The sequence below is a fragment of the Triturus cristatus genome, chromosome 11, assembly GCF_964204655.1.
Source record: "Triturus cristatus chromosome 11, aTriCri1.1, whole genome shotgun sequence".
Classification (NCBI taxonomy): Eukaryota; Metazoa; Chordata; class Amphibia; order Caudata; family Salamandridae; genus Triturus; species Triturus cristatus.
This window is the reverse complement of record NC_140594.1, coordinates 212,478,051-212,504,094: the sequence shown is the minus strand read 5'-3', so window position 1 is coordinate 212,504,094 and position 26,044 is coordinate 212,478,051. Positions and strand designations below refer to the sequence as shown.

The 26,044-nt window shown below is 42.2% G+C and overlaps 1 protein-coding gene across 1 annotated transcript in view; it reads right to left on the bottom strand.

Moving 5' to 3' along the window:
* The window catches only part of MYO1H (myosin IH), a 606,720-nt gene that overhangs the window by 453,570 nt on the left and 127,106 nt on the right, over positions 1-26,044 (bottom strand). The window contains exon 10 of the mRNA XM_085633501.1: positions 5,614-5,685. Within this exon, the coding sequence (XP_085489627.1) occupies positions 5,614-5,685 (72 nt within the window). The remainder of the gene's footprint in view (positions 1-5,613; positions 5,686-26,044) is intronic.

Here is a 26,044-nt window from a genome sequence, read left to right as displayed (position 1 = left end):
AGCAGTGTATGCACGCTGCACTAGGCTCAACCTAAAAAGAACTATGTCACGGCCAATGATGGCAGGCCTGCCAAGTATTACTCATCAGGCGTGACTCTAACGCATTTCAGTGTGGTGTTCCGCATCACCGCACTGAAATGCATTGTCACACATTTAAATGCCACTGTCTTACTCTTCTGTACCAGCGCTGAGACTGACTATGCCAGGCTGCTAGCGCGCGCGCTGGCGCCTGTTACACCTGTGGGCTCACTGACTGACTTGACGCAGGCCTCGCCGGACTGGCTGCAACGTCGCGACTGCCAGCCTGACAGACAGTCTACAGAACAGAACAGAAGTAAGAACTTTGCCAGTCAGCCTGCCTGCCACTGACTTTAGTAGTGTTGTTGTCACACAGAGTGAGTCTCACACACACAGTGCTCCGTGAAGACGCGTAAATAACAGCAGCGTATCACGAAGATGCAGACCCAGCCGCACATTCATTAGCCCAAGTAGCGGGACACGTGCCGGTAAGTAGTTAATGTAATGTTTGCCCGCTCAGACTGCGGCATCGCCGAGCATCCGCATCGGACGGTGGAGCCTGTGTCGATGCAGCGGAGCATTTGCTACATGAGGCGCGGTCATTACAACATTCAAATGCCCTCTCGACACACAAACACAGTATGACTAGCTCACCATAAACGTGAAAACGTCAACCGGAAGTTCACGTTCTAGATGCCTTAACCAATGGCCCGCTAGTCTCCTGAAAAGCGTGCGCACGCCCCAGCAGGAAGATCCTGCCAATGTGCTGTCGACGCAACCAACCGTGCAGATCGTCTGGGAAAGCGCAAGCTGCCCACCAGAGAAAACAACAAACATTGGCATTGCCAAACATTTTAGATTTTAAACGCTTAAAACAAGTTTTTGGGCCATAATAAGCCTGTTCGGTGGCATGCTAGTATGAACAGCCAGACTTTATTTCTACATCAATAAGAAATCTTGCAATGCTGCTGCACATCGTGTAACGGTCGTGACAAAGAACGCGCTATCACGTGTCAGGGAAGCTTGCATTGAATTGCTGCCTGGGGAACACCTCTCATTTGAACAGAAGGCAAATTATTTTATTATTCAGTTGAAGAGTAGTGTTGTAATTTACTATACTTGATCTAATCCGTCCCGTCCTCCACCCTTCTCTTCCCCAGAATGTTCTTTCTCCACTGTCATTCGAAGGTTCTGCAGCTGACTCCAGCAGGCTGGAACCTGTGATGATGTATGATGCTCAATAAAGACTTCTCATCAACTAGCCATAGCTGCCAAGGTTTCAGATTGCTATATGTGACATTTTCATAATTTCAATGTAATTAGGAGCGACATTTCAACGACTATGAGTGACACTTTCTTGCAAGGAAAACAAGCATTGGCATAGCCAATAGGTCTCGCTTTTGGGACCTTATAAGTATTTAGTTTTGCAGCACAATATACTTGGTGCAACAACATCAACTGTTGCATGGCTAAACCTTGTACCTTATAAGTGTTTAGCCATGCAACAGTTGATGTTGTTGCACCAAGGATATGGTGCTGCATAACTAAATACTTATAAGGTCGCAAAAGCGAGACCTATTGGCTATGCCAATGCTTGTTTTATTATTGAATTAGAACCACTAGTCAAGTCACTCAGGGTCATATTTACAAGCCCCTATTGCCACAGGAACATCACTTTTATCGACGTTCCTGTGGCGATAGGGGCTTCGCCTTATTTACAAGGCGGTGTTAAGCCACTTACCGTGGCTTAATGCCGCTTGTAAATAAGGCACCCTTTCACGCTATACTTAGCGTGAAAAGGGTGGGCAGTGGGTATTGTGGTGGGCGCAAATAGGAAGCAGCACCAAAATTAAGACCAAAGGAAACATGGCAAAACAAGGAGAATGCTATGGTGTCCCTTCCTGCGCATAAACAATCATTTAATAAATTAAGATTTGCCACTTCTATGTGTGCTGCACAATGCAGCACACATAGAAGTTCCAAATCACCATTCTGGATTGTTTATGTGCAGTTAAGGGCACCCTAAGCACTAAGGGAAAGGCAGGGGTGCACCGTATTCTTGAAAATACGGCGCATCTCTGCTTTTGGAAACTGTCGGAGTGCGGCATTAGCCTTCTTAGGTTTAACGCCACGCTCCGACAGTTTACTAGTAAATATGCCCCTAAACTGGATGGTAGGGCCAGTGTAGCTCTAACTCGATAATCTAGAGTTTGAGCATCTATTCTGCAGTCAACGTGCAAGGTAGTTTGCAACACTCGAGCAGTGCCACAAGCATGGAGAGGCTCGGTGTTGGTCCCCTCCACAAGAAGATTGTGATGGAGTATTTACATTATTAAAGGCTCATAGTTTTGAAAGCCCTGCCACTAAATTGTCTGCTAAGGGGGATTGTATGTCAGAATATCACTAATATAAACATTGTGTGGCATATGTATTGTGGCCTAACTATTATATACTGCTCCATTGGTGTAGATATCCTAATATTAACTTCAGTTGGCCAAAATGTTTGTAAATAATATTTAGGACACGCTATTTTTGTCAAACAATATTTAGGGTGTGATATTCTGGTACCAAACTCAAATGGCTTGTCTGAATCTGAATGGAATGGATATAAGTCAATTATATAATTATCTTGGCCCTGAGTGGGTTAGTCCACCGTGCACAACTGTTTGTTGCTCACTAATTAACAGAACTGGCCATTTGTAAAAATTGACTTGCTCTATACTTGGATTTTTTCAAACCGACTTTCTTTCCATCAACCATACTCTTCCTTGAATTAGGCTGTAAAGATTAGCACTCTCCAAGGCTACAATACCTGGACTCCAAACCCATATACAGTGACCAGAGCACTTGTATGATTAAAAAAAGGAAAGCATGCAACATGTAGGGAAATAAAGTAAAGTGTCAGTGTGAAGCTAAACAACTTAAGCTGGGCACTGAGCCCAGGGAAATCCCAGTGTACCGCCCTCAACACTGAGCTGCTTGATCAGATATGCATAGTTTTGCGATGTTACTTAAGCAAGCAACAAGCTTGTAGTCTGACCAACTACCTAAATATATATCAAAATCTAATATTATGACTTGTGGCAGGGATAAGTATTGCAGGCATTAGTGGTTAAATAAGGAAGAGATGGAGGAAGTACATAGGTACTCCTATTTAGGATTAAGAAATTACGACCATTTTAATGACCTCATCCTGAAACCTTCGCCAAATAATGATACCCTCAAATCACAGTCTACATTGTAGTCCTACAACCTGCTAGTTATGAGAGCTACCAATAATCTAATAGATGCTATAAAAGCAGAAGGATCTCATGCTATACCTACTGTGCTATGTTAAACCAAGTAATCATCAACATCTCCCCATCAACTGAAGAGTTCCCACGCAACTTGAAAACATCTTAGATTAAACTCATACTAAACAAAAAACTATTCAATAGTATATCCCTGGATATGCCCATGGAAAAGACTGAATTTTCTCATCACTGATATAAACAAAACAAACTCCTGCCTGATGGTTACATGGAATGCAGTCCAATACGAAGTATGGAATTAGGATTAATTTCTAGCTGGGCGAACGCAAGAACACTGCAGGTCAGAATGAAGGCAAAGCACTATTTGTTCTGTACCCATCATCAATATCCAAAACTGTGTCCCATCCACTACTCTTACAAAGACCAGAAGACACAGACAGTGAAGGAACCATCAGCACCTGGATAAAATCCTAACTAAAGGGCAGAGCTCAAATTGTTATATTAACACACTTCTACCCAGTACCTTTAAGGTTAGGTTAGTGTGCTTCAGGACTCGATAATTGCTTCTCTACTCTTTGTTGTATGCCTAACACCACTTACTGATCTTGTCAACATCTACAAGCTCATCAGCCATAACTATTCAAATGATACCCGTATCACCTTAAAACCTGAAAAAATCTAGACCTTAATTCTTCCGGCCTAGGTGACAGGCTTTAGGCAGTAGTTCGATGGATGTTAAAGAATCATCCTAAACTTAGTTCAGCCAAATAAAGCTTCTCAACTATGCAACTTAGTGGCGCTTTGACACCCAAATAGAGTGCCAACCTTAGCTAGGATTAGCACCACCACATCAAAGGAGGTAAAAAATCTTGGTGTGACATTGTACTCCCAACTTTCACACAAACATTAACAATGTAGCCAGAGACACTTTCTTTATCTGGAGATCAAGTATCTACCCCTACTTGAGCCAACCACACAGGATTTAGGCATCAACAGCTATCCTATTCCCCATGCCTTGACTATGCAAATGGCATTCACATTGGAATTTCAGAAAAACGAATTGATGAACTACAACTAATCCGGTAAAAGGCTACCAGAGAAGTCCTAGAGTTGAACAGTTGAAAACACACATCACCTCGCCTGCAAAGCCCAACACTGTTAAACAGTAGTGTAAAAAATATCCTCCAAGTGCTCTGTATCACAGACTGGGCAATCCAGCTGTAGGGATCTACCTTCTTACCATTGAAACTCAAACTGTACAGCCAAAGTAGAAAGCTTAGCTCAAATGTTGCTCTTCTCCTGCATGCATTGTAGGCAGCTCCATTCCTGCGCAAACATGTAAGCACTGTTTGAAGATCCCAAAGGCAATAAGAAAATCAACAGCCATCTAAAAATCAGAAAAGCAATCAAGACCTTGCTAGTCCCAAAAGCATGATTCAATAGCCTCACAGATTGCAAGTCACTCTGGTTTGTATGTGCAGCATGCAAAACTATTGTTCACCCTCCATTGACATCCTGCCTTACAGGTTAGATGTTACATTCCACTGCATCAAGTCTGGATAACATCTTGGAGTAGCATGTATAACACCAAGACATGCCACTATTAGTCAAGACCTTAATCAATACACTGCAAATTGAAAATCTACTACTGTCCTACCTAAAGAGTTTTGGGGCCCCATTAAGGGACAGAAAAAAAGGCCATAGAAAAGCTATCAAACAATGCAATAGATTCTCCACCAGCTACAAAGTAAGGTACAAGAATATGGGTACAAACAAGACACATGTCTTTTTGTAAAGTCCTAGGAGCCCCCCAGAAGGACTTTATAATTAATGCAGTGAGTTGCATGGTCAATAGTTTACAAATATCCTGGTATGAATAGTGATGAGGTTTAAATATAAGCGACAAGCTGAGAAATCAGTGTGCATTCTACAGCCTTAATCTGGCACAAATTGTTCATGCTACTCTTGCACCACATCCTTCCCTAAGGTGTCAAACTTTATCAACCAGTCGTGGTACCAGAATGCAGTCTGACATAAAATTGGCAAAACTAGTTTTAGTATACACAAAGATTGCTCAATTGGAGTCAATAAAGGAACATTTACATTCAGGGGGCAATAGTTTTGTAAATTATATTTATTTAGATCAGTTGTTATTTCTGTATATGCTATCTTCAACAATGCATTACTAGATGTTAGTAGTGGTTGCGGTTGTAGAACCTCTTTTGTAATCTAAGCATCACATTTTACACATTTGCACTGATACATTATGACATCAAAGACCACACAAAACATGTTGTAGTTCTGACTGATATGCAAAGCTTTAGTAGTTGTAATTGCATCTTACCTCTTCCGACCGGGCTTCAATCTTTCTGTGCGTCAGGGCTTCTTGTAGAATTGACAGTGGAACACCTAGCAACTAAGAGGATTGAAGCATGCAGTTAGAATCATCTCTTCCTATTTTGGTGTAGACATTTAGAAAAGTCAATTTGCAACTAGCTATAATCTGTAAGCGTAGGCTGGATCATAGTATTGAATGACTGAGTATTACTATATACATATCTATGTATCTAACCATTACAGAGTGGTGGTAGCCACTCTATAATTATAGTTAGGGTTGCCAGAGATAGGAATTCCTCAGATTTCTGCTTACTAATAACGTGGTGGCTGTTTGACGAATCTCTCTGAAAGTTTGCAGACCTATTTCTTTCTATACATTGGCAGACAATGCACAGTTTCATGGAGATTGATCAAGGGGATGCAAAGCTAAAAGGGGGACCCAAAACTCATTTTGGCATGAATGCATTTTTTTACAGACTTTGTACTCAAGCTTGCGGCCAAACACTGAATCGGATATCCATGAAATTTGGCAGGATTATTAAATTATGGTCTGCAGATGATCCTTTTTGGTATTACAGATAAGTAGGGTAAGTAGTTTTCATGCTATAAAGCATTTACACCTAATGATATCTGTGGTTCCAGTAATTTTCCAGTACATGGGAGGACAAGTCATTATGTGATTGACTAATGGATGCCTTTACAAAAGTTAAAGGTAACCATGTTGTTTTAATCAACTTTTGGCTGGTTTCTAGGTTAGGGGCTTAGATGTAGAGAAGTATTAGGTTTTGTAATTTTTCCCTACCTATTACCACTTTACTAAAGCAGTAATAGTTTGGGAAAAACAATGATAGGTTTCTATGTTTTAAAAAAAAATTACGGTGTACCAGCGTACTACCTAGGAAGTACTGTGGTACTTAAGACACTTTAAAAAAAATGTAACATTTTTTAAAAACACTGTTATACACTATATTTCACAAAGATAGTCTTCTATAGTATTTTCAATTTTGCATGTTTAATTCTTTACAAAAAGTATTTAAAAAGTATACACAATACTGGGGTAATACATACAAATGACTGTGGCAATTAATAAAAAATTTTTTAAACGTATTTGCTAGGAAAAACAGTGCTACTCCATAAACTATCTTAAAAAATATATAGATAATATATAAATGCATTTCCCTTTGTATCACCACTTTAATAAAACCTACTTACCTATTTTTAAGGCCCTAACCCAGAACACAACTAAAGTTAGAAACAACATATCTGCCTGTTAATTTTGTAAAGGCAGACATTACCCAAATTATATACTGCCTTTTCATAGGCATATACCGCGGTATACAGCGAAGTTACTGCAGTATACATGGCACAATATATCACTAAGGGAAATATTTATCATTGTATTGCATTACCCAATGCGTCACACATGGTATCACAAGGGCAATGCAGTATACCAAGTAAAGCAAGACCATCATGTGTTGCTCTTGTTGATTGGTAAATCAGGAGAAATGCAAGCGCAAGCCACTGCCTAGCATTACCCTGCACACCAAATTCTACATTCCTGCTAAATGCATCTGTTCAACCATTTTCACACTACATCAATTTAAACTGGACTGTACAAGATGATACTCCACTCCACTATACAACACAACACTCAACTGTACGGCACACCACTCCACTTCACTGTGCAACATGACACTCCATTCTATGAAAAGTCACTCCACTCCATGACACGCAATTCCACTCTACGACAGTTCTCTCCACTATAAGAACTCCATGCCACTCCACTCCACGACATGCCACTCTACTCTATGACATGCCACTCCACTGTATGCTATTCCACTCTGTGCCACTTCACTCTACAACACCTTCCAACACTGTACGACACGCCACTCCACGGACCACACTCCATTCAACAGTATTTGACTGGGTGCCACTCCATTCTACTCTACTCCGCTACACTTTATACTCTACTCCGCTACACTTTATGCTATTCCACTGTACACTACTCCACTCTCCCCGACTGCACTCCTCTCTACTCTGTTCTACAACACTTTACTCCACTTAACAACACTATATGCCCCTCCACTCTATCACACAATACTCCATTCTATAGCACTCCACTGTACAACAGTGTACTCCAGTCTATGCAAGTGTACGGGACTCTAGCTTATTCTATGCCACAGAACGACACTCAACTCCACTGTACGACACTCTACGCAGCTCCCTCTATGCCACTCCAGCCCACTTTACTAAACACAACTCTATTTCGCACTACTGCACTCTAGTCTAATCTAGACCACACTACTCTATGCCACTCAACCCAACGACATTCAATAAAACTCCTCTCTACCACACTGTACCTCACTCTACTGTACTCCATGCTACTCCAGTCTACAACACTACCATCAACTCTGTGGCACACCACTCTACTCTACGACACTTTCCAAGACACTATGACACAACACTCCACTCCTCTGTAGAACAGACCACTCCACTCTATGACACTTTACTCCACTGTGCGCTAAGCCAGGCCACTCTACTCCACTCCATGCCACTCTTCTCCATAACATAACACACCACTTTATTGCACCCTGTCCTATGTGACTCCAATCAATTACACTTCACTCTACTCCACAATACAATACTTTACCCCCACTCTCCACCACTGTTCAATACTCCACTCTACATTGCTCCGCTCTATCCACACTCCTTCACTCTAAGGTGGTGCATAAATTATAAGGATCAGTGACATAATATCAAAAACACAGATATAGTGATTCATAAATATTTTGTCAAAACCATTTTTTCCTATACATATAAAGGTAAGTACAAAAATATTGCAAAAAATAAAAAGACCAAAATATCGATTTTTAAAAACAATATATAGGTTAAAATAGTAAATATTTTTATGTATCACATTACTATAATGTGGAATACATACATTTAAGTAACATTTTATACTAAATATACACATAAATAGATATATGTGTATAGACACATATATATATAACGTAACACTATTGTTAAAACATTTTTCTTTGGTTAGCACTTCTTCTGCCCTGATGCGTTTCTCGGCTGTTGCCGCTTTCTCAAAGGTCGATGCAAAATGACACTCGCAGGCGGTTTCCAATAATCACCATTTTATTGCAAGCTCTTCCCTGAGTGGACCGCGCTTAGTGCGCGTCTCGCATTGTGGGAATCGTAGTCCCTTAGGTCAGAAGAAGTGCTAACCAAAGAGCATCTACGTGTGGTTATTCCCTTCAAATAGGCGGACGATAAAATTCCTGAGAGTGCGCCCCTACAAGCTTCTGGGCAATTTGCGGTATACATATATATATAAGCGGTGGAGTGAGGGTCTCGCTGAACTGCCCGCCATCCGCACAAGATCTTTGCTGGTATGCTGTAAGGAGCAGACACCGCCCACTGGGGCTAGTACCTACGCCTGATGCCTGCTCCGCGCGGACTTGGAGTTCGAGTCCGGGCTTTCCAATGTGCTTGCAAGGTGTGCTCCATCCAATCAAAGAGGGGCATGCCATTTAAAAGTGTGGACTGGTTTTAATTGTTTGGTTCGGACTGCAACTGAGGAAGTCCACTATGGATGAAACGCGTCATGCACTATGTCAGAATAAAGGAGCTTTTTAACGACTGACCCGCGTGTGCTCGACTTCTTTTTTGGGGAAGTTTGGTCCAAAGACAACACGAGTCCCAAAATCCTTAGGCACGATTATTTTATTCTTCGAGCTGCAAAATCTGACGCGTTTCGGGCAGATGCCCTTGCTCCCAGATTGTTGGTTTTCAGCCATGACTCTTTTTTTTATTTATATACAAACGCTGTGTAAACTTCACACGTGATACTAAACATAGACAACACACTATTTGCCACTTTTTCACATTTACAAAGGGTGATTCTTTCTTCTACCTAGTCAAATATCATCTGACCTTTGATTTTAAGGAGATTTTCTGTTTGCGTTATTTTTAAGAAAACATGTGTACTTTTTATCGGCATCAATGCAATATTTTCTTATAGATAAACATTAGTTTTCTAACCGTCAATCATAACGATATTTTGATAGTGTTAACTTTACGTTCCTTTTCCACTATTTTTGTGAGAAACCTACAACCTGTTCATATATGTATTTATAGCCTGTATTTATGACCATGTGCAAAAATCACTTTTTTTTCCCACTTTTTCTAGTGCAAAATTCGCAAATAAATATATTTTTTTAACAATGTGCAAAATACGCCATAAGTAAACATATACATGTGCAACATAACGCAAATAAATTATGTAAACAAAGGTATTTTGGATTGTGCAAATTGCGCTGATGTTGGCTATACTACATATTGACTATATCATAATGGTTGGAAACACAATATCTGTCTGCAGCCTGAATGCTGAATGATTGAACATGCCCTAATTTTTAAATAGAAGTAATTTGCAAACGCATTATTTCATCTCTTTTATAAGAACGAAAGAATTTAGACCCTATTTTTTTCCATTTTTTAATTAATTCCTAAAGTGCAATAGTGAAAAGTGCAACCCACATAAAAACTATAATAGTTTTTATGTTGTCGAATTCCCTGAAATTGGGCTTAATTTGATATATCAAAAAAGTATTTTGTTTGTAAAAATTATGCTAAAGTAAAATAATAAAATAAAAAAAGAAGTAAGATAAAGAGTGCGGCAGGGAAGGTGCCTTATTATAATGTGTGCAAGATCTATTAAATCCTGCTTTCCTGATGCCGTCTATTATAGAAAGTGATATAAGTCCTCCGTAGTATTGAGTCTGTTAGGAAATTTGCTATCTAGTTCTAGAATTATTTTTGATTCCATCCTTCTTAGCATTTTGTCTCTGTCTCCTCCTCTTTGTGGTTTTGGAATTGATGAGATTACAAAATATTTGAGGCACTGCAAATCCTTATTATGCACAGACTTAAAGTGTCTGGCCACTGGGTACGAGCTATCGCTATTAACGATTGCCCGGAGATGCTGGAGGATTCTGACATGCACCTGTAGCTTAGTGCTGCCGACATATCGTAGGCCACAGGTGCATGTCAGGACATAGATGGCATACTCGGTTTTACAATTGTAGGACCCCTTGATGTTAACCATTTCTGGACTGAATGGGGTGGTATATTGTGTGGTGTTATTTCCAAATCTGCAAGCCCTGCAGCTGGAACATTTGACGAATCCCGGCCGGGACTGCAGCCACATTTGTTTTTTGCTTAATTCTGGAAAACTTCTACTGATTTGAGTTTTCATGGAAGGTCCCTTCCTATATGTAATGGTCGGAGTATTGGGAAGCTGAGGAGCTAGAACTGCGTCTGTTAATAGAATAGGCCCGCTGTATGTTACAATAGATCTGATCTTCCTTTCTTGGCGGTTATATGTGGTTATAAACCTCGGAGCCGAATCTGGGTTGCCTGTCACTGTATCTGTATTCGTGATTTTGTCATTTCTTAATAGAGATTCTCTCGACCTAGCCTGCATTTTGTCAGGTGCTTGATTTAAAATAACATCTTTGTATCCTCTTTGTTTGAATCTTTCTAATGCTTGTGAGGTACAATTGGCTAAATCGGCCTCTGTACTGCATATGCGTTTGAGTCTTAATAATTCCCCATAGGGGATATTATTGATAACATGTTTAGGGTGAGCACTGCTGGCGTGTAATATAGTGTTCCCAGCAGTGCTTTTTCTATGGAGTTTGGTTGGTATTTGTCCCTCCTGAAAGAAGACCTTTACATCTAAGAAATCTACTTCTTGTTTGCTGATGGTCGATGTGAACTTTAAATTTTCATGATTGATATTGATTTCTCTGATGAATTTCTTGGCACTGCTTTCGTCACCCTTCCATAAAACAAAAACGTCGTCAATGTATCGCATCCATTTAAGCACTTGGCCTGAGAAAGCCACATGGTGTGTGCGCCTGAGGACCTGCTCCTCCCACCAGCCCACGTGTAAACACGCATAGCTGGGAGAGAAGCAGGCCCCCATCGCCACTCCTCTCATTTGTAGATATATTTCATTGCCAAACATAAAATATATATATATATATATACATATATATATATATATATATCGTCACTTTTCTTAATCCATACCCAGATGGTAAAAATCACAATGCATTTCAAATAATTTTATACATATATGTGTGCATAATGTGAACCATAATAAATTCATTTCAACAATCATTGCTTTATATTTCAATAATTGATTAATCAACTAAGTTTCGGTGAATTTGTTATTTGTAACGTCCCATAGTCTCCAGCCCAACCGCCAATGGTCATAGAAGAGTTACTATCCACGAATATTACTCTCACGTCATCTCCCCCGTATTTTTTGTATTTCAATCAACCAATGCTTTATTCATACTATTCCATGCATAGCATGTGCATCGCGTGTATTCCAATGCCTGTGTTGCTGATACAATGCCACATATATCACACATTGTTAATGCACAACGTGCACACCAAAATTAATCATCTCGGCATATTTATAACGATGGTCGGAGCATTGTTTCAGTCTCCACCTGCTTCCGCCAACTGTATTTCCTACGGAAGGAGAGGGGGTCTTATATTATTTATTAGCATGTCATATCCCATATTTTTTTTACGGATAAGTATCTCACGGTCTACTACTGGTAATGGAAGTAAAAAGTTGTTTTATTTTTGCAATTGTAAATTATATGTCATCATAACTCTGTTTATAAACTACAGGCCACTCTCCTCTATGCACAACCAACACTTCCAAAATGGCGTCTTCACCTTGTCTCTTGCACTAGTCCTTCTTCTATTAACACTCATTGGGGTCTTGTCCCGTTGTCCCTTACCAGTTTCTAGTACCCTCCCACCTGACCCAATTGCTCCAATCACTGCTCCCGCAGGGTTACAAAAAGTTGGTCATGTGATGCGCGCTCTGGAATCACACCCGGAAGAATCCTGCTATTCAGCAACTTCCCTGCAACATACTGGTAAGCACTGGCCCTCTTCCCCCGTTTATACCTCCCAATTGCTGTCTGCACACTAATTTGCCTTCCCTTCCTTAGGCGACTGAGCCATTAGAGTATGCGAAGGCGACTCACCCCGTATCCGAGTTTGAATTCATCATATCTGGTGAGTTTCTTTCCCTTCACTCGGTCCCTCAACCATGTAGATCCGTGTTAAAACTTAGTTCCTTCCTTTAGGAGCCGCCATTATAACAGCCCTCGTCTCCCCGCCCAAGTTTCCCCATTCTGGAATTGCGGTAAGACATGACTCTACGAGCCCTGTTGCATGCTTTTCTCCTCACGTTAGCGCCTCCCCCTCAATTCTGATCACTTCTGACCACGCCATCACATATACTTATATATTGTACTCTATATGCACTGGCTATTCTCCATAATCCTACTAATGTTGTCATCTCAAATTTATACTATACTGAAGTTTTTTATTTAGTATGTGTTTGAGACTATGTATGCAACTGGCTATTCTCCTTAATCCAAGTGATTCTACTGCCGCCATCTCGAATTTTCACCGTACTGAGTTTCCTTAATTAGTATGTAACTGAGCCTATGTATGCAGCTGTCAGAACATTACAACTGTTCAACTGTTTCTGAATTACTGCCTAGATGCTACCTGCGCTCTATTTTACCCTTCCACACTCCTTGGTTAGACACCGTCAATACTATCGCACTAAAACGCTTAACTAATTATGTGACCAGGTCCTACGGCCTTGCTGCCTCCAATATCTAATTGAGTAATCTTTACAGTCTAAGCATGTTCTACAATCCTCCACCCTCACTCGTCATAATTTTAACCTATTTCGCAGTGATTGCACTCGCCTTGGTTGACACTCATGCATACGCTTGTCTGTGCACTTAACTAATTAACATGGTGCAACGACTTCTCTAACCGTTCGTCTGAATGCCCCTTTGTGGCCTTACCTTACAAGGTTAACCACCACAACTTGTCTACACACCGTATTATATACATGGTCCATATACCACTTGAGCACACCAGCCCCTTTTCCACGTCCCATACTACTCACAACCTCTTCCCATGTGGCTCTTGTATCTTAATGCATGCTAACCAGAACTTTCAGTCTGCGCTGCCACTATTAAGTTTACTAGTTATATGTAATCCTCCTAACTGTTTTCGCTTATGTATCTTCCTTCCCCCCTTGTTCCCCCAGGCTAATGAGGCTCTATCTAACAGGCATGTTATTTAAGTTCTGATGATGATCCGCTCATTCTTCAAACGGATCGAAACGCCGTCGACACCCTAATACATCTTATACGCAAAAAACCTTTTGTTCATTCCGCTGTAAAGGTGTTTTGTAGTGATTTGTTCTTGTAACACTGTATATCCAACTTGTGTAACAAACCAGAAAAGCTTTGCCTGAGCCCCCTGTTGTTCGTTTTCTCCCTTGTTTATGTACTCTACTGGCTAAGTAGGACACAGGATTGTGTCCCATTTTATGTATTGTTTTGTATGACTATATCCTAAACCTACAAGTAAATATCAGACCTCTGTCCGGCTGGACAAGTCCACTAAATATAGCTACGATTGAGTCTATATTCATTCCTTTGGTTTCCATTTCACTTTCTGGGGACCACTGTTGTTGAAAACACCTATAAGTTTAACAACCCACACCTAAAATATATTTGGAAAATATAATAATTGCACAATTTACTAAATTAATGATCAATTAAGCCCTTAATAATAAATCAAACGATTTATTATTAATTAATTATAGTGAATTAACTTCCCACCCTTTAACGCTACAAACCCAACAAACTGCACTTAGAATATCATTTAAAAAAGTATTATTAACCCAATTTACATAATTAATTTTCAATTAAATAATTAATATTAATTCAAAATGAATTATTAATTAATTATAATTAATAAACTTCCCACCCTGAACCCCCTACAAACCTCACAACTCGCTACGAAACTATAAAGTACAATTAACAATTAAATGAAAATTATAAATAACAAAAAATTATAAACTATATTTAAAAACATTATCAACAGTTACAGAAACAATTAATAACATATACAATTAAAATATAAGCTAAAATACATTAAAATAGTTAAAAAAACAATATTTTTTACAACTATATTTTTGTCAATGATATTGAAAGTTATAAATGGTGATGCTCAAATTAGAAACTTAAGTTATAGCTATAGAATTTCTAGCGATTGTGCAGTTTAAATTGGGTTGTGTAGAAAGAATAAAGTTTTCCTAACTTTAACTCAGCTTTTACCATTGTTTTTTTTCATTAAATGTAAATGTTTTTTATTTTTTTAATATAAATGTGTTTCAAATCATAGTACCGAGTGTCATTGAGTTGAGTGTTGTTAAGTGCAGTGTGGCAGAGTATAGTGGAGGACAGTATCACAGAGTAAAGTGTGGTAAAGTCTAGTGTTGTACAGTGTAATATAGTGGAGTTGAGTGGTGTTCAGTGGAGTATGGTATAATGCACTGGCATATGGTGGAATTCTGTAGAGTGGCGCGGCGTACATTGCAGTGGTGTACAGTGGAGTGGTATCCAGTGGGATAGGATACACAATAGTGGCATAGAGTGGAGTGGCGTAGAGTGGAGTGGCACAAAGTGTAATAGCTTTGAGTGAAGTGGCATACACCGGAGTTCTATACAGCAGAATAGCGTACATTGGAGTAGAGTAGATTGTTGTGGCATTGACTGGGTGGCATACAATAGAGTGCCGTAGAGCGTAATAGCATAGAGTTTAATGGTGTAGAGTGGAGTAGTGTACAGTGGAGTGGAATAGAGTGGAGTAGCATATAGTGGGGTGGCGTACAGTGGAATAGGGAACAGTAGTGGCGTATACTGGAGTGGCATAAAGTGGAATAATGTAGAATGGAGTGCGTACAGTAGTTAAGTACAGTGGAATAGCGTACAGTGGCATAGAGTGGAGTGGCACAGACTAGAATGGCGAAGAGGAGAGTGGCATAGACTGCATTGGCATAGAGTGGCATAGTATAGAGCGGTCTGTTGTAGAGTGGAGTGGGTTACAGTGGGGTGGGGTAGAGTGTGGTTGCTTACAGTCTTATAGTGTAGACTGGCGCAGAGTGGAGTGGAGTGGAGTAGAGTGGAATGGCATAGAGTTTAGTGTTGTAGAGTGGAGTGCCATAGAGTGGAGTGGCATACAGTAGAGTAGTGTAGAGTGGAGTGGTATAAACTGGGTTAGCGTTCAGTGTAGTAGCATACAGTAGAGTGGTGTAGAGTGGAATGGCATACAATGGAACAGTGCAGAGTGGAGTGGCGAAGAGTGGAGATGCATACAGTGGAATAGCGTATAGTGGAGTAGCGTACAGTAGAATGGGGTACACTTCAGTTGGGTAGAAGGTAGTGGTGTACAGTTTAATACTTTAAAGTGGAGTGGCGTGCAGTGGAGTGGTTGAGTGCTGTGTCGTAGACTGCAGTGGCATACAGTAGAGTAGCTTAAAGGGGAATGGTGTACAGTGGAGTAGTGCTGGCTGTAGTGGTGTAGAGTGGAGTGGCATAGAGTGGAGTGGCATAGAGTGGAGTGGTATACAGTGGAATAGGGTAGAGTGTAGTGGCGTAGAATCGAGTGACGTACAGTGGAACAGCATAAAACGGTGTGGCGTATTGGGAAGTACGGGAGAGTGGAGTGGCATAGACTGGAATAGCAGATAGTGGAGTGGCATACACTGGAGTGGTGTAAAGTGGTGTGGGGTACAGCAGAATAGCGTACAGTGTAGTGGAATACAGTGGAGTGACGTACAATTCTAGAGTGTAGTGGGGTGGAGCGGAGAGTTGTAAACTGGAATGGCGTACAGTGTAGTAGCATAAAGTGCAGTAGCGTATAGTGAAATGTCGTAGAGTGGAGTGGGGTACACTGCAATAGTTTGGAGTGGAGAGGAGCACAGTAGAGTGGCTTAGAGTGATGTATCATAGACTGGAGTAGAGCAGTGTAGAGTGGAATAATGCTGACTGTAGTGTCATACAGTGGAGTGGAGTAGAGTGGAATGGCATACAGTGTAATAGGGGAGACTGAAGTGGCGCAGACTGGAATAGAATACAGTGGAATAGGGTAAAGTGGAGTGGCGTAGAGTGGAGTGTTAGAGCGTGGAGTGGCGTACAATGGAATAGCATATAGTGGAGTGGCATACACTGGAGTGCTGTAAAGTGAGTGGGATACAGTGGAATAGCATAGAGTCTAGTGGCATACAGTGGAGGTGAGTACAGTACAATAGTGTAAAGAGGAGTGGGGTGGAGTGAAGAATTGTAAACCGGAGTGGCGTAAAGTGTAGTGGCGTACAGTGGAGTACCATACAGTGAAATAGCATACAGTGGATTGGCATAGAGTGGAGTGTCATACAGTAGAATAGCGTAGAGTGGAGTTGCGTACAATGTAACTGCGTAGATTGGAGTGGCATACACTGGAATAACATACTGTGGAGTGTGGTAGAGTGGAGTGTGGTAGAGTCAAATAGCATGGTGTGGAGTGGTGTAAACTGGAGTGTCATAGAGTTTAGTAGTGTATAGTGGAGTGCCGTACAGTTAAATAGCGTAGAGTGGATTAGCGGAGAGGCATACAGCAAAGTAGTGTACAGTGGTGTAGAGTAGAGTGGCCTAGAGTGGAATAGTGTAGAATGCAGGGGTATAGAATGGAATGCAGTAGAGTGGAATAGCACAGATGGAATGGCATACAGTGTAGTGGTGTACAATGCAGTAGCAAGCAGTGGAAAACTATACAGTGGAGTGGCATATAGTGGAGTTTGGTAGAGTGGAGTGGTATACAGTGGAATATCGTAAAGTGCAGTGGCATAGAGCGCAGTTATGTACAGTGGAAGAGCGTATAGTGGATTGACAAAGAGTAGAGTGGAGTACAGAGGAGTGGTGTAGAGTGGAGTGGCTCAACGTGGAGTGTGGTAGAGTGTAGTGGCAGACAGTGGTTTAGCATAAAGGGGAGTGGAGTAGAGTGGAGTAGTGTAGAGTGGAGTTGTGTAGTGTGGAATAACGTACAGTAGAGTTGTGTATAATCGAATGGCATACAGTGGAGTGGCCTATAGTGGACTGAGGTACAGTATAGTGGTGTAGAGTGGAACTGCATTCAGTGGAGTGACGTTGAGTGGAGTGTCATAGAATGGAGTGTCATAGATTGGAATAGTGTAGAGTGTGGTGTCGTAGAGTGGAGTTGTATACAGTGGATTAGCGTACAGTGGAGTAGCATACAGTGGAGGGCCGTACACTGGAGTAGCATAGAATGGAGTGGTATAGAGTGGAGAGTCATAGAGCAGAATAGCTTAGACTGCAGTAATGTGGAGTGAAGTGCTGTAGAGTGGAGTGGCATACAATAAAGTAGCGTACAGTGGAGTAGTGTAGATAGTATAACGTTCAGTGTACTGGCATTCAGTGGGGTGGCGTACAGTTAAGTGCCATATAGTGGAATAACGTAGAGTGGTTTGGCATTTAGCGGAGTGTTATACAGTGAAATAGCGTAGACTGCAGTAGCGCACAGTGGAGTGACATACATTAGAGTGGCGCAGAGTGGAATGGCATAGAGTGGAGTGGCGTTGACTGTAATTCCTTACAGTGGAGTGTCGTAGAGTGACGTGGCATATACTGAAGTGGCATACGGTGGATTGACATACAGTAGTGTAGGGTACAGTGGAATAGCATTTAGTTCAGTGGTGTACTCTGGAGTGGCATGGAGTGGAGTGACATAGACTGGAATAGAGTATATTGTAGTGTCATAGAGTGGAGTTGCGTAGAGTGAAATATCTTAAAGTGGAGTAGTGTATAGTAGAGGGGCCTACAGTGAAGTGGCGAACACTGCAGTGTCATAGAATGGAGTGGCATGCAGTGTAATAGCATACAGTTTAGTGGTTTAGAGTGTGGTGACGTAGAATGGAGTGTGGTAGAGTGGAATGGTATACAGTTTATTAGCTATTAGTGCAGTGGTGTACAGTCTAGTGACCTAGGAACATATGTACAAAACTTCCAATTTGCAGTTCCTAAATAGTGAATCCTAAGAAATCGCTATATAAGAAATGCAAAATGAAATGTACAAAAATTGTGATTTCCTAATAGCGATTCCTATGGAGTCGCAATCGCTGTTAGGAAATTGTAATTTAGGAAATGCAAAACCTTTCATACCTATCAGCCGAAGGGCTGATGAATGGTTTTGCATTTCCTAATTTGCAATTTCTTAACAGAATATCACAATTTAGGGAATGCAAAACCATTCATACCCATGGCCCTAAGGGCCATATCTACGCATGGTCAAATCACAATTCAGGAAATGCAAAACCATTGGTACCTATGGCCCTCAGCACCCCCTTTAATTACATACAAAGGTAAGTGCTGCTCCTACAAAGTGTTCCAATGCTCTCTGGGCAAGTGCGCCATCTATGGCACTTTAAAAAATGCATTTTGGGGTGCTTTTTAGGTCTCGCCTAGGCAGCGCTTGCGAGACATGCTGTATTTAGGATATGCAAAATACACACATATGGCTGGGTCCAAACTGGAATGGTATGGTGAGCAAAAAAACGATTGATTTAGGCCCAGATCTCTGTACTGGGGTGAATGTATGACGTTGTTCTGCATTCTGTCCATCAATTGTTCTTTTTGCATTTGTCACCCCGAGTGGGACAGGTATGCCCAGACGTGGGTCCCGTGCTCTCCATGCCACTGGAGTCAAGCTATCCTGGCTGATGAGGGCTGAAAGCCCGTAACCCGTTCTAGGATGCTTGTTTCCAGACCAGGGAGGACCTGGCCTGGCAGTTTGGGCTGGACTGTTCCCATTGGGTGCAGGGTCAAGACTGATTTGAATATGGCTGGGTCCAAACTGGCATGTCATGGTGAGCAAAAAACGATTTATTTAGGCCCAGAGCTCTGTACTGGGGTGAATGTATGACATTGTTCTGCATTCTGTCCATCAATTGTTCTTTTTGCATCTGTCACCCCGAATTGGACGGGTATGCCCAGACGTGGGTCCCTTGCTCTCCATGCCACTAGAGTCAAGCTATCCTGGCTGATGAAGGCTGAAAGCCAGAAACCGGTCCTAGGATGCTTGTTCCCAGTCCAGGGAGGACCTGGGCTGGCAGTTCAGGCTGGACCGTTCTAATTGGGCGCAGGGTCAAGACTGATTTGCATATGGCTGGGTCCAAACTGGAATGGCATGGTGAGCAAAAAAACAATGGATTTAGGCCCAGATCTCTGTACTGGGGTGAATGTATGACATTGTTCTGCATTCTGTCCATCAATTGTTCTTTTTGTTTTTAGGATATGGGCTTTTAACGACCCTCCCATTTTCAAGGACTGTCCCTGTTACATGTGCCAGTTTGTGAGTACTATTTTCTTCTCTATGCTGGAGCTCTCGAGATTAGTGCTTGTGGTTGTCAGAGCTCTGTTGTAAACAGGGCTGTAAATCTTCCTCTTTTCTATCTTTATTTATTTATTAACAGCGCCCATATGATTTACGTTTTTCTTTGCTTGCCTGCAAAGAATACCCCTCCCAAACTGAATCGAGCAGTGATCGCCGTTGCCTTTATTTATTTAATATAGCGCAATTTTATTTATTTATTAACAGCACCCGTATGATTTATTTTTTCTTGCCTTACCTGCAAAGAATACCCCTCCCACCTCCCAAACAGCATTGAGCAGCACTCGCTGTGCGACTTTATTTATTTATTTAATTAACAGAGCCCACATACTTTTTTTTTCTTGCCATGTTTTGGTAGAGCTGCAATTTCAGTCTGAGGTGGATATCTGTGTGTCAGTCTCCCAGCCAGAGTACTATGTTCACGGAGCTGCAATGTCCAAGACCTAGGCGGGCAAGCCAGCAAATTCAGGGAGCTAGCCAGTATCAAGTTTAGCTTGGCTTTAAAGCCAAAACACGAGTTTAGCTAAGATTTGGCACATAAAAGATTCATAGAAATACAAAAAGACATGGTCTGTAAGGCACCTCTCTTAAGGCCAAAAGATATAAAGCGGAGGTAGGGATTCACAAAGTTTAATTCCCATATACGCCATAACGAGGTAGTAACCTCCCGCTTTTTTGCCTTCAATTTAAAATAAACGCCGTTTTTGACAGATGGCAGTCACCACACTTTGTTAACTCTGATCAAAGTACAGGAGGGTTAAATGTGAAAGGCGCATAAAGATTTGAGCATCACAATCAGAAACAGAACAAAACATTGTGAAAAGGCAAGGTGACCCCTCACGTGCGCACCACCAATCGAGCTCGCTGGTTGGTACTCAACAGCTGTGCCCACTTTTATCATCGTTAGTAGCCATCTTGCCTTAAAAAATAATAAATATAGTGTCCAAAACAAAAACAATAAGTGCTGTGAAAGAAGTGAAGTGAATAAATCACATCCCACGATGCGACCATGTGAAGCTAAAATTGAAATAAGGTGCACTTTACTCGATGTCAACTTTATTATTCACTGTGCACTTATTCAAATTAAAAATCAGTTGCCTATCATGCATACCGCTTTATACTGCGCCAACATGTTTTTTTTGCCACAATAATTTTTAGGGTAATTTTTTCAGGGCAAACAGGGTCGCCTGGCACCAGTACTGGACACTTAAATAACTTTTTCCAGGGACTGCCAAATGTAAAAACAGAACAAATACACATCCCATTACCCTCAAATCATCCTTTCTGGCTAGAAATCTGTAAAACTCTCGTCTCAACTATAGAGTTTGTATTACCCTAAATGAGCCACCGTTCTTCGTACCAGCTCTGTCCTTTAGGTCACACAAGAGACTCCATCTGTGAGTCCTCTCGGTGGATTAACATTCGGCTGTAATGTCAATCTACAAAGTGATAGGAATGTTATTAGTCAAATGTACACCAAAGAAGCTTACAACATACTCCTTTCGCACAAAGCTCACTCTCATGTGCGGAATTGTGAACAAGGACCCGTATATGTATGTGTTCCCGATATAACAGTACGCAGTGAACTTCTTCAACCGCTGTTACAAACAATCTCGCACGATCCGTTAATCTCCGAAATGTCAATGTTTCCAGCGTGTCACCGCTTTAGAAAAACAACCACTCACTCGTATCTCTCGCTGTCTCATATTACCCTTGTCCTGCATCCAAACCAGCCTTCCCGCCTATTTGCAAAGCCAACAGCTCTGAATTTAACTAATGCGAGACCTACTACATTGCAAATGCTTTTTTTAAATTGCACCTGGTTATCATCGGATTGGATACCATGGTAATAGCATTTCCTAAATGACAATTTTGCATTTAAGAAATGCTTTGTACATGTGCCTAGGAAATCGCAAATAGGAAATCCCTGTTTGTGACGTCCTATTTTGGTAATCGCAAATTGCGGTTTCTACTGGGTATAAATCTCAATTTGCGACCGCATATATGCCTTTGTACATTAGGAAAGGCTATTTCACATTCCTTAACAGCATGATATTGTGATTTGGTCCAGGAGTAATGCAATTTCCTTTTGTACATATCAGCTGTGTAGTGTAGTGACTTAGAGTGTAATAGCGTAAAGTGGAGTAGCATAGAGTGGAGTGTGGTACTTGAAACAGACGTAGCGTGAAAGTAAGAGAAATTATGTAGATCTAATGGGCCAGGAATTGAGATTATAAGTAGGGCTCCCGGTTTTCCGTTTAAACTGACTTTTACATATAAATACAGACGGAAAACAAGTTTTCCTTTATCTGTATTTATATATAAAAACGGGAAAATACTAGTACAGTTTGCCGCGCTGCCTACAGTAACATAAAATGCTTTTATTGATGCCCCAGCCATTTCTGGGGGATCCGCTCCACCCCTCGAGTGAGGTCTTCATTGGCATCAATAGAATCACACCCCCAACCATCTGGTGTCTCCCCCTCCTGAGAGGGTTAAGAGGTGTCAGCCTTCCCCGGCACACACACAGCAGCACCTGAGTACTTCACAGGTCTTTGAAAGACCTTTTACTTGTTAATGAGGCTTTGTTGTTTTTTCACTCCTCCAGTAATAGAAAGAAGCCGCCCAGAGTGGCCAAGATGCTGACGGTCTGACCCCAGACCTGCCTAATTGCAGCATATGCAGCCATTTCAAAAGAAAATTAGGTGCCCTCGGGGAAGGGGGTGGGGGGCTGGAGTCAGTGGCATATGCAGTTTTGGGGGCGTAAAAAGCAGGAATCAAATGCCAGCACCCCGTGGGGCAGCAAAGCCTATTAAATTAAACACGGTCTGCCACTGAGGGGGCACTTGCAGCCTCTGTTATCAGAAGAGCGCGTTACTTGTGCAGGTAGCAGTAGCCCAACAGGTTAGGGTGGAAAGGTCGCTGGTGCCAGAGACAAGCAGGAGACGGTCCCTACTGTGCCATTGGAGGTTGCATAACGGAGGAGGAGGAGGGCAGCAGCTCGCCACAGGCCATGGGCCGTCAGTGAGTGTGTCTGAGTAACTGCCTGTGCCTCGGTCTGTGCCCTCCCCACTCTGGGTATGAACAGTAGCCTCACTCGTCTATTACAGGGCCTTCCATAGCTAACGCCAGCAATAACGCATCTCAGAGAGATAGTTCAGTCGGTTAAGGTACCCACTCTATCGTATTGTGTCTAGCATTAGCGGGTCACTCACAGATATGATTCAAAGCCACTTCAAAGTGCTCAATTACACAGTGGCAGTCTCTTACTTTTTTCCCCAGACAAGGTCAAGGAGAGTTTCCACTTCTGCTGCCCCCACTCTTTCTTCCTCTTCTTCTCTCTCTTTCTGTTGCACTCCTTCTCACTCGTAGAGAACCTTCAGCTGCCCCCACTCTTTCTTCCTCTTCTTCTCTCTCTTTCTGTTGCGCTCCTTCTCACTCGTAGAGAACCTTCTGCTGCCCCACTCTTTCTTCCTCTTCTTCTCTCTCTTTCTGTTGCGCTCCTTCTCACTCGTAGAGAACTTTCTGCTGCCCCCACTCTTTCTTCCTCTTCTTCTCTCTCTTTCTGTTGCGCTCCTTCTCACTCGTAGAGAACCTTCTGCTGCCCCCACTCTTTCTTCCTCTTCTTCTCTCTCTTTCTGTTGCGCTCCTTCTCACTCGTAGAGAACCTTCTGCTGCCCCCACTCTTTCTTCCTCTTCTTCTCTCTCTTTCTGTTGCGCTCCTTCTCACTCGTAGAGAACCTCTGCTGCCCCCCTCTTTCTTCCTCTTCTTCTCTCTCTTTCTGTTGCGCTCCTTCTCACTCGTAGGGAGCCTTCTGCTGCCCCCTCTTTCTTCCTCTTCTTCTCTCTCTTTCTGTTGCGCTCCTTCTCACTCATAGAGAACTTTCTGCTGCCCCCACTCTTTCTTCCTCTTCTTCTCTCTCTTTCTGTTGCGCTCCTTCTCACTCGTAGAGAACCTTATGCTGCCCCCACTCTTTCTTCCTCTTCTCTCTCTCTTTCTGTTGCGCTCCTTCCTCACTCGTAGAGAACCTTCTGCTGCCCCCACTCTTTCTTCCTCTTCTTCTCTCTCTTTCTGTTGCGCTCCTCCTCACTTGTAGAAACCGTGATTGTTCTTTGCATTCCTCTCCGTCATTTGTTCCTCTGTGAAATGGATCCAAAAAGAGAAGAAAACACTTTTGCTGCAAATGCCTGCCAGACATTTTTCTACTCCAAAATGCAGCCTCAGGAGGAGAGAAAAAAGGTTTTAAAATACAAACAATAAATACATAACTAAATAAAGCAAGACAGAGTAGTCGCAAAGTGGCCAGATTAGTTTATTTACACTCAAACACATTAGCGCCACCTTACAGAGTTTGCCAGTGAAGCGCTACTTTTCTTTTCGTGCTTATTGATTTCTGAATAATGAGTGTAAAAGCTTTAAGTTGTATTCCCTTTGAGTGTTTGCTTTTTTCCAGTATGTTGTTACTTTTTTTCAGGCAGCATATTACTGTAGTCTGTAGTGCATAATTTCAATTGAATTGCTTCCAGGAGCTTATAGCGGGGCGCAATTAGGTTGCAGCTGAAGGCAGTGTGAGTTTCTCTCAGTGTGGCAGTATGGTGTTCAGTGGGGGAGAGGATTTGGCACTCTGCAGATGACAGAAACTACAAGGCTCTGAGACAAATGGCTTGTGATAGCGCTTTTAAGCATATTTGGGACGTTCTGCAAATGGCAAAGTTTTCAGATGAATGTATAGTGCTGACCAATAACAACCGAGCGCATGTGTGCATTGTCATTCTAAATAAATGTGGAAAAATACTAGCTGTAGTGCCGTCTTTTGCTTGTGGCAAGAAAAAAGGCCCAAAAAATAAATATGGATAAATACAGACGGAAATGGCAAAAAAATAAATACCACAAAACCGGGAGCCCTAATCATAAAGTATAAATGCTAATTTGTGATATAGGTGTACATTTTGAAAGTATTGTTAAAGTTATAAGTGTGAAATACTTAGGCCTTTTTTACGAATCTGGCAGGACTCGCGGGAGCGCAGTGGTGGCAGTCTTCCGACCACCCCATTATGGCCAGGACAGTCGGGCCACCCTGGGACCACCCCAACCACTAGGATCAGAGATCCCTGGTGATGGTGCGGCTGTATTGAGGCCGCAATATGCTTGTTGGGGCTGCTGCGGCCCCACCAAGCATATTACGAGCTTCCTCACCACCACATTTTTCATGGTGGTGCGACTGCCATGAAAAGTGTGGTGGTGAGGAAACATAGGGGCCGCTACAGAGCCCCCTTGTGCCTCACGCCATGTGGATGCATACAGGGGGCACATCATGTGCCCCTCTGTGTGCATGCACAACAGTATCTGTACGCCATGGACTGCAGCAGTCCAATGGCGTGCAGGCAGGCCTTTGACATTCCTATTGTGGTGCCTATTTCATAGGCACCGCCCTGGGAATGCCAAAGAACCCCCCACCAGGCAGCAAAAAACTCCTGATCTGGCAGGCTGCTTGTAAATGGGGTTGGCGGTGTGGGAGGTCCCTCTCCAGTACTGCCAAACTCTCAATAAGGTCACAAGTAATATATTGTGCCGTGGTAAACTGTTGTATGTTGGCCATATACCACAGTACATGCTGATAACAAGGCAGTATCTGATCAGCTAATGACTGTCTTTACAAAATGTAAAAGGCAGCAATGTAGTTTTCAGCACTTTTTCGGTTCTTTCTGGGTTAAGGCTTTATATATAGGTAAGTATTACTTTTTTATATTTGTTCCCTACCTATTACCACTTTCACAGCTGGACTGGGAGCAGCAGAAACAAGCCCTGGCAATGTGCTCGATCGGCTCCAGGAGCGAGGGGGTGGGGGTGGGTGGGGTTAGCGAGAAGCACTGCTCCCGCCTTTGTTACAGGGGGCCGATATTGCAGCACAGCATTGGTACCCCCCAGTGCACATACACGTCTCCCCCAACACTCTGGAGGTCTGCAACGGACCCCAAACATAACCACCGCTAGCCTTTTCATGACGGAATCCCCGTCATGGAAGGGCTGGCTCAAGGACTGCATCATAATATGGTGGACAGTGCCCGCTAGCACTACC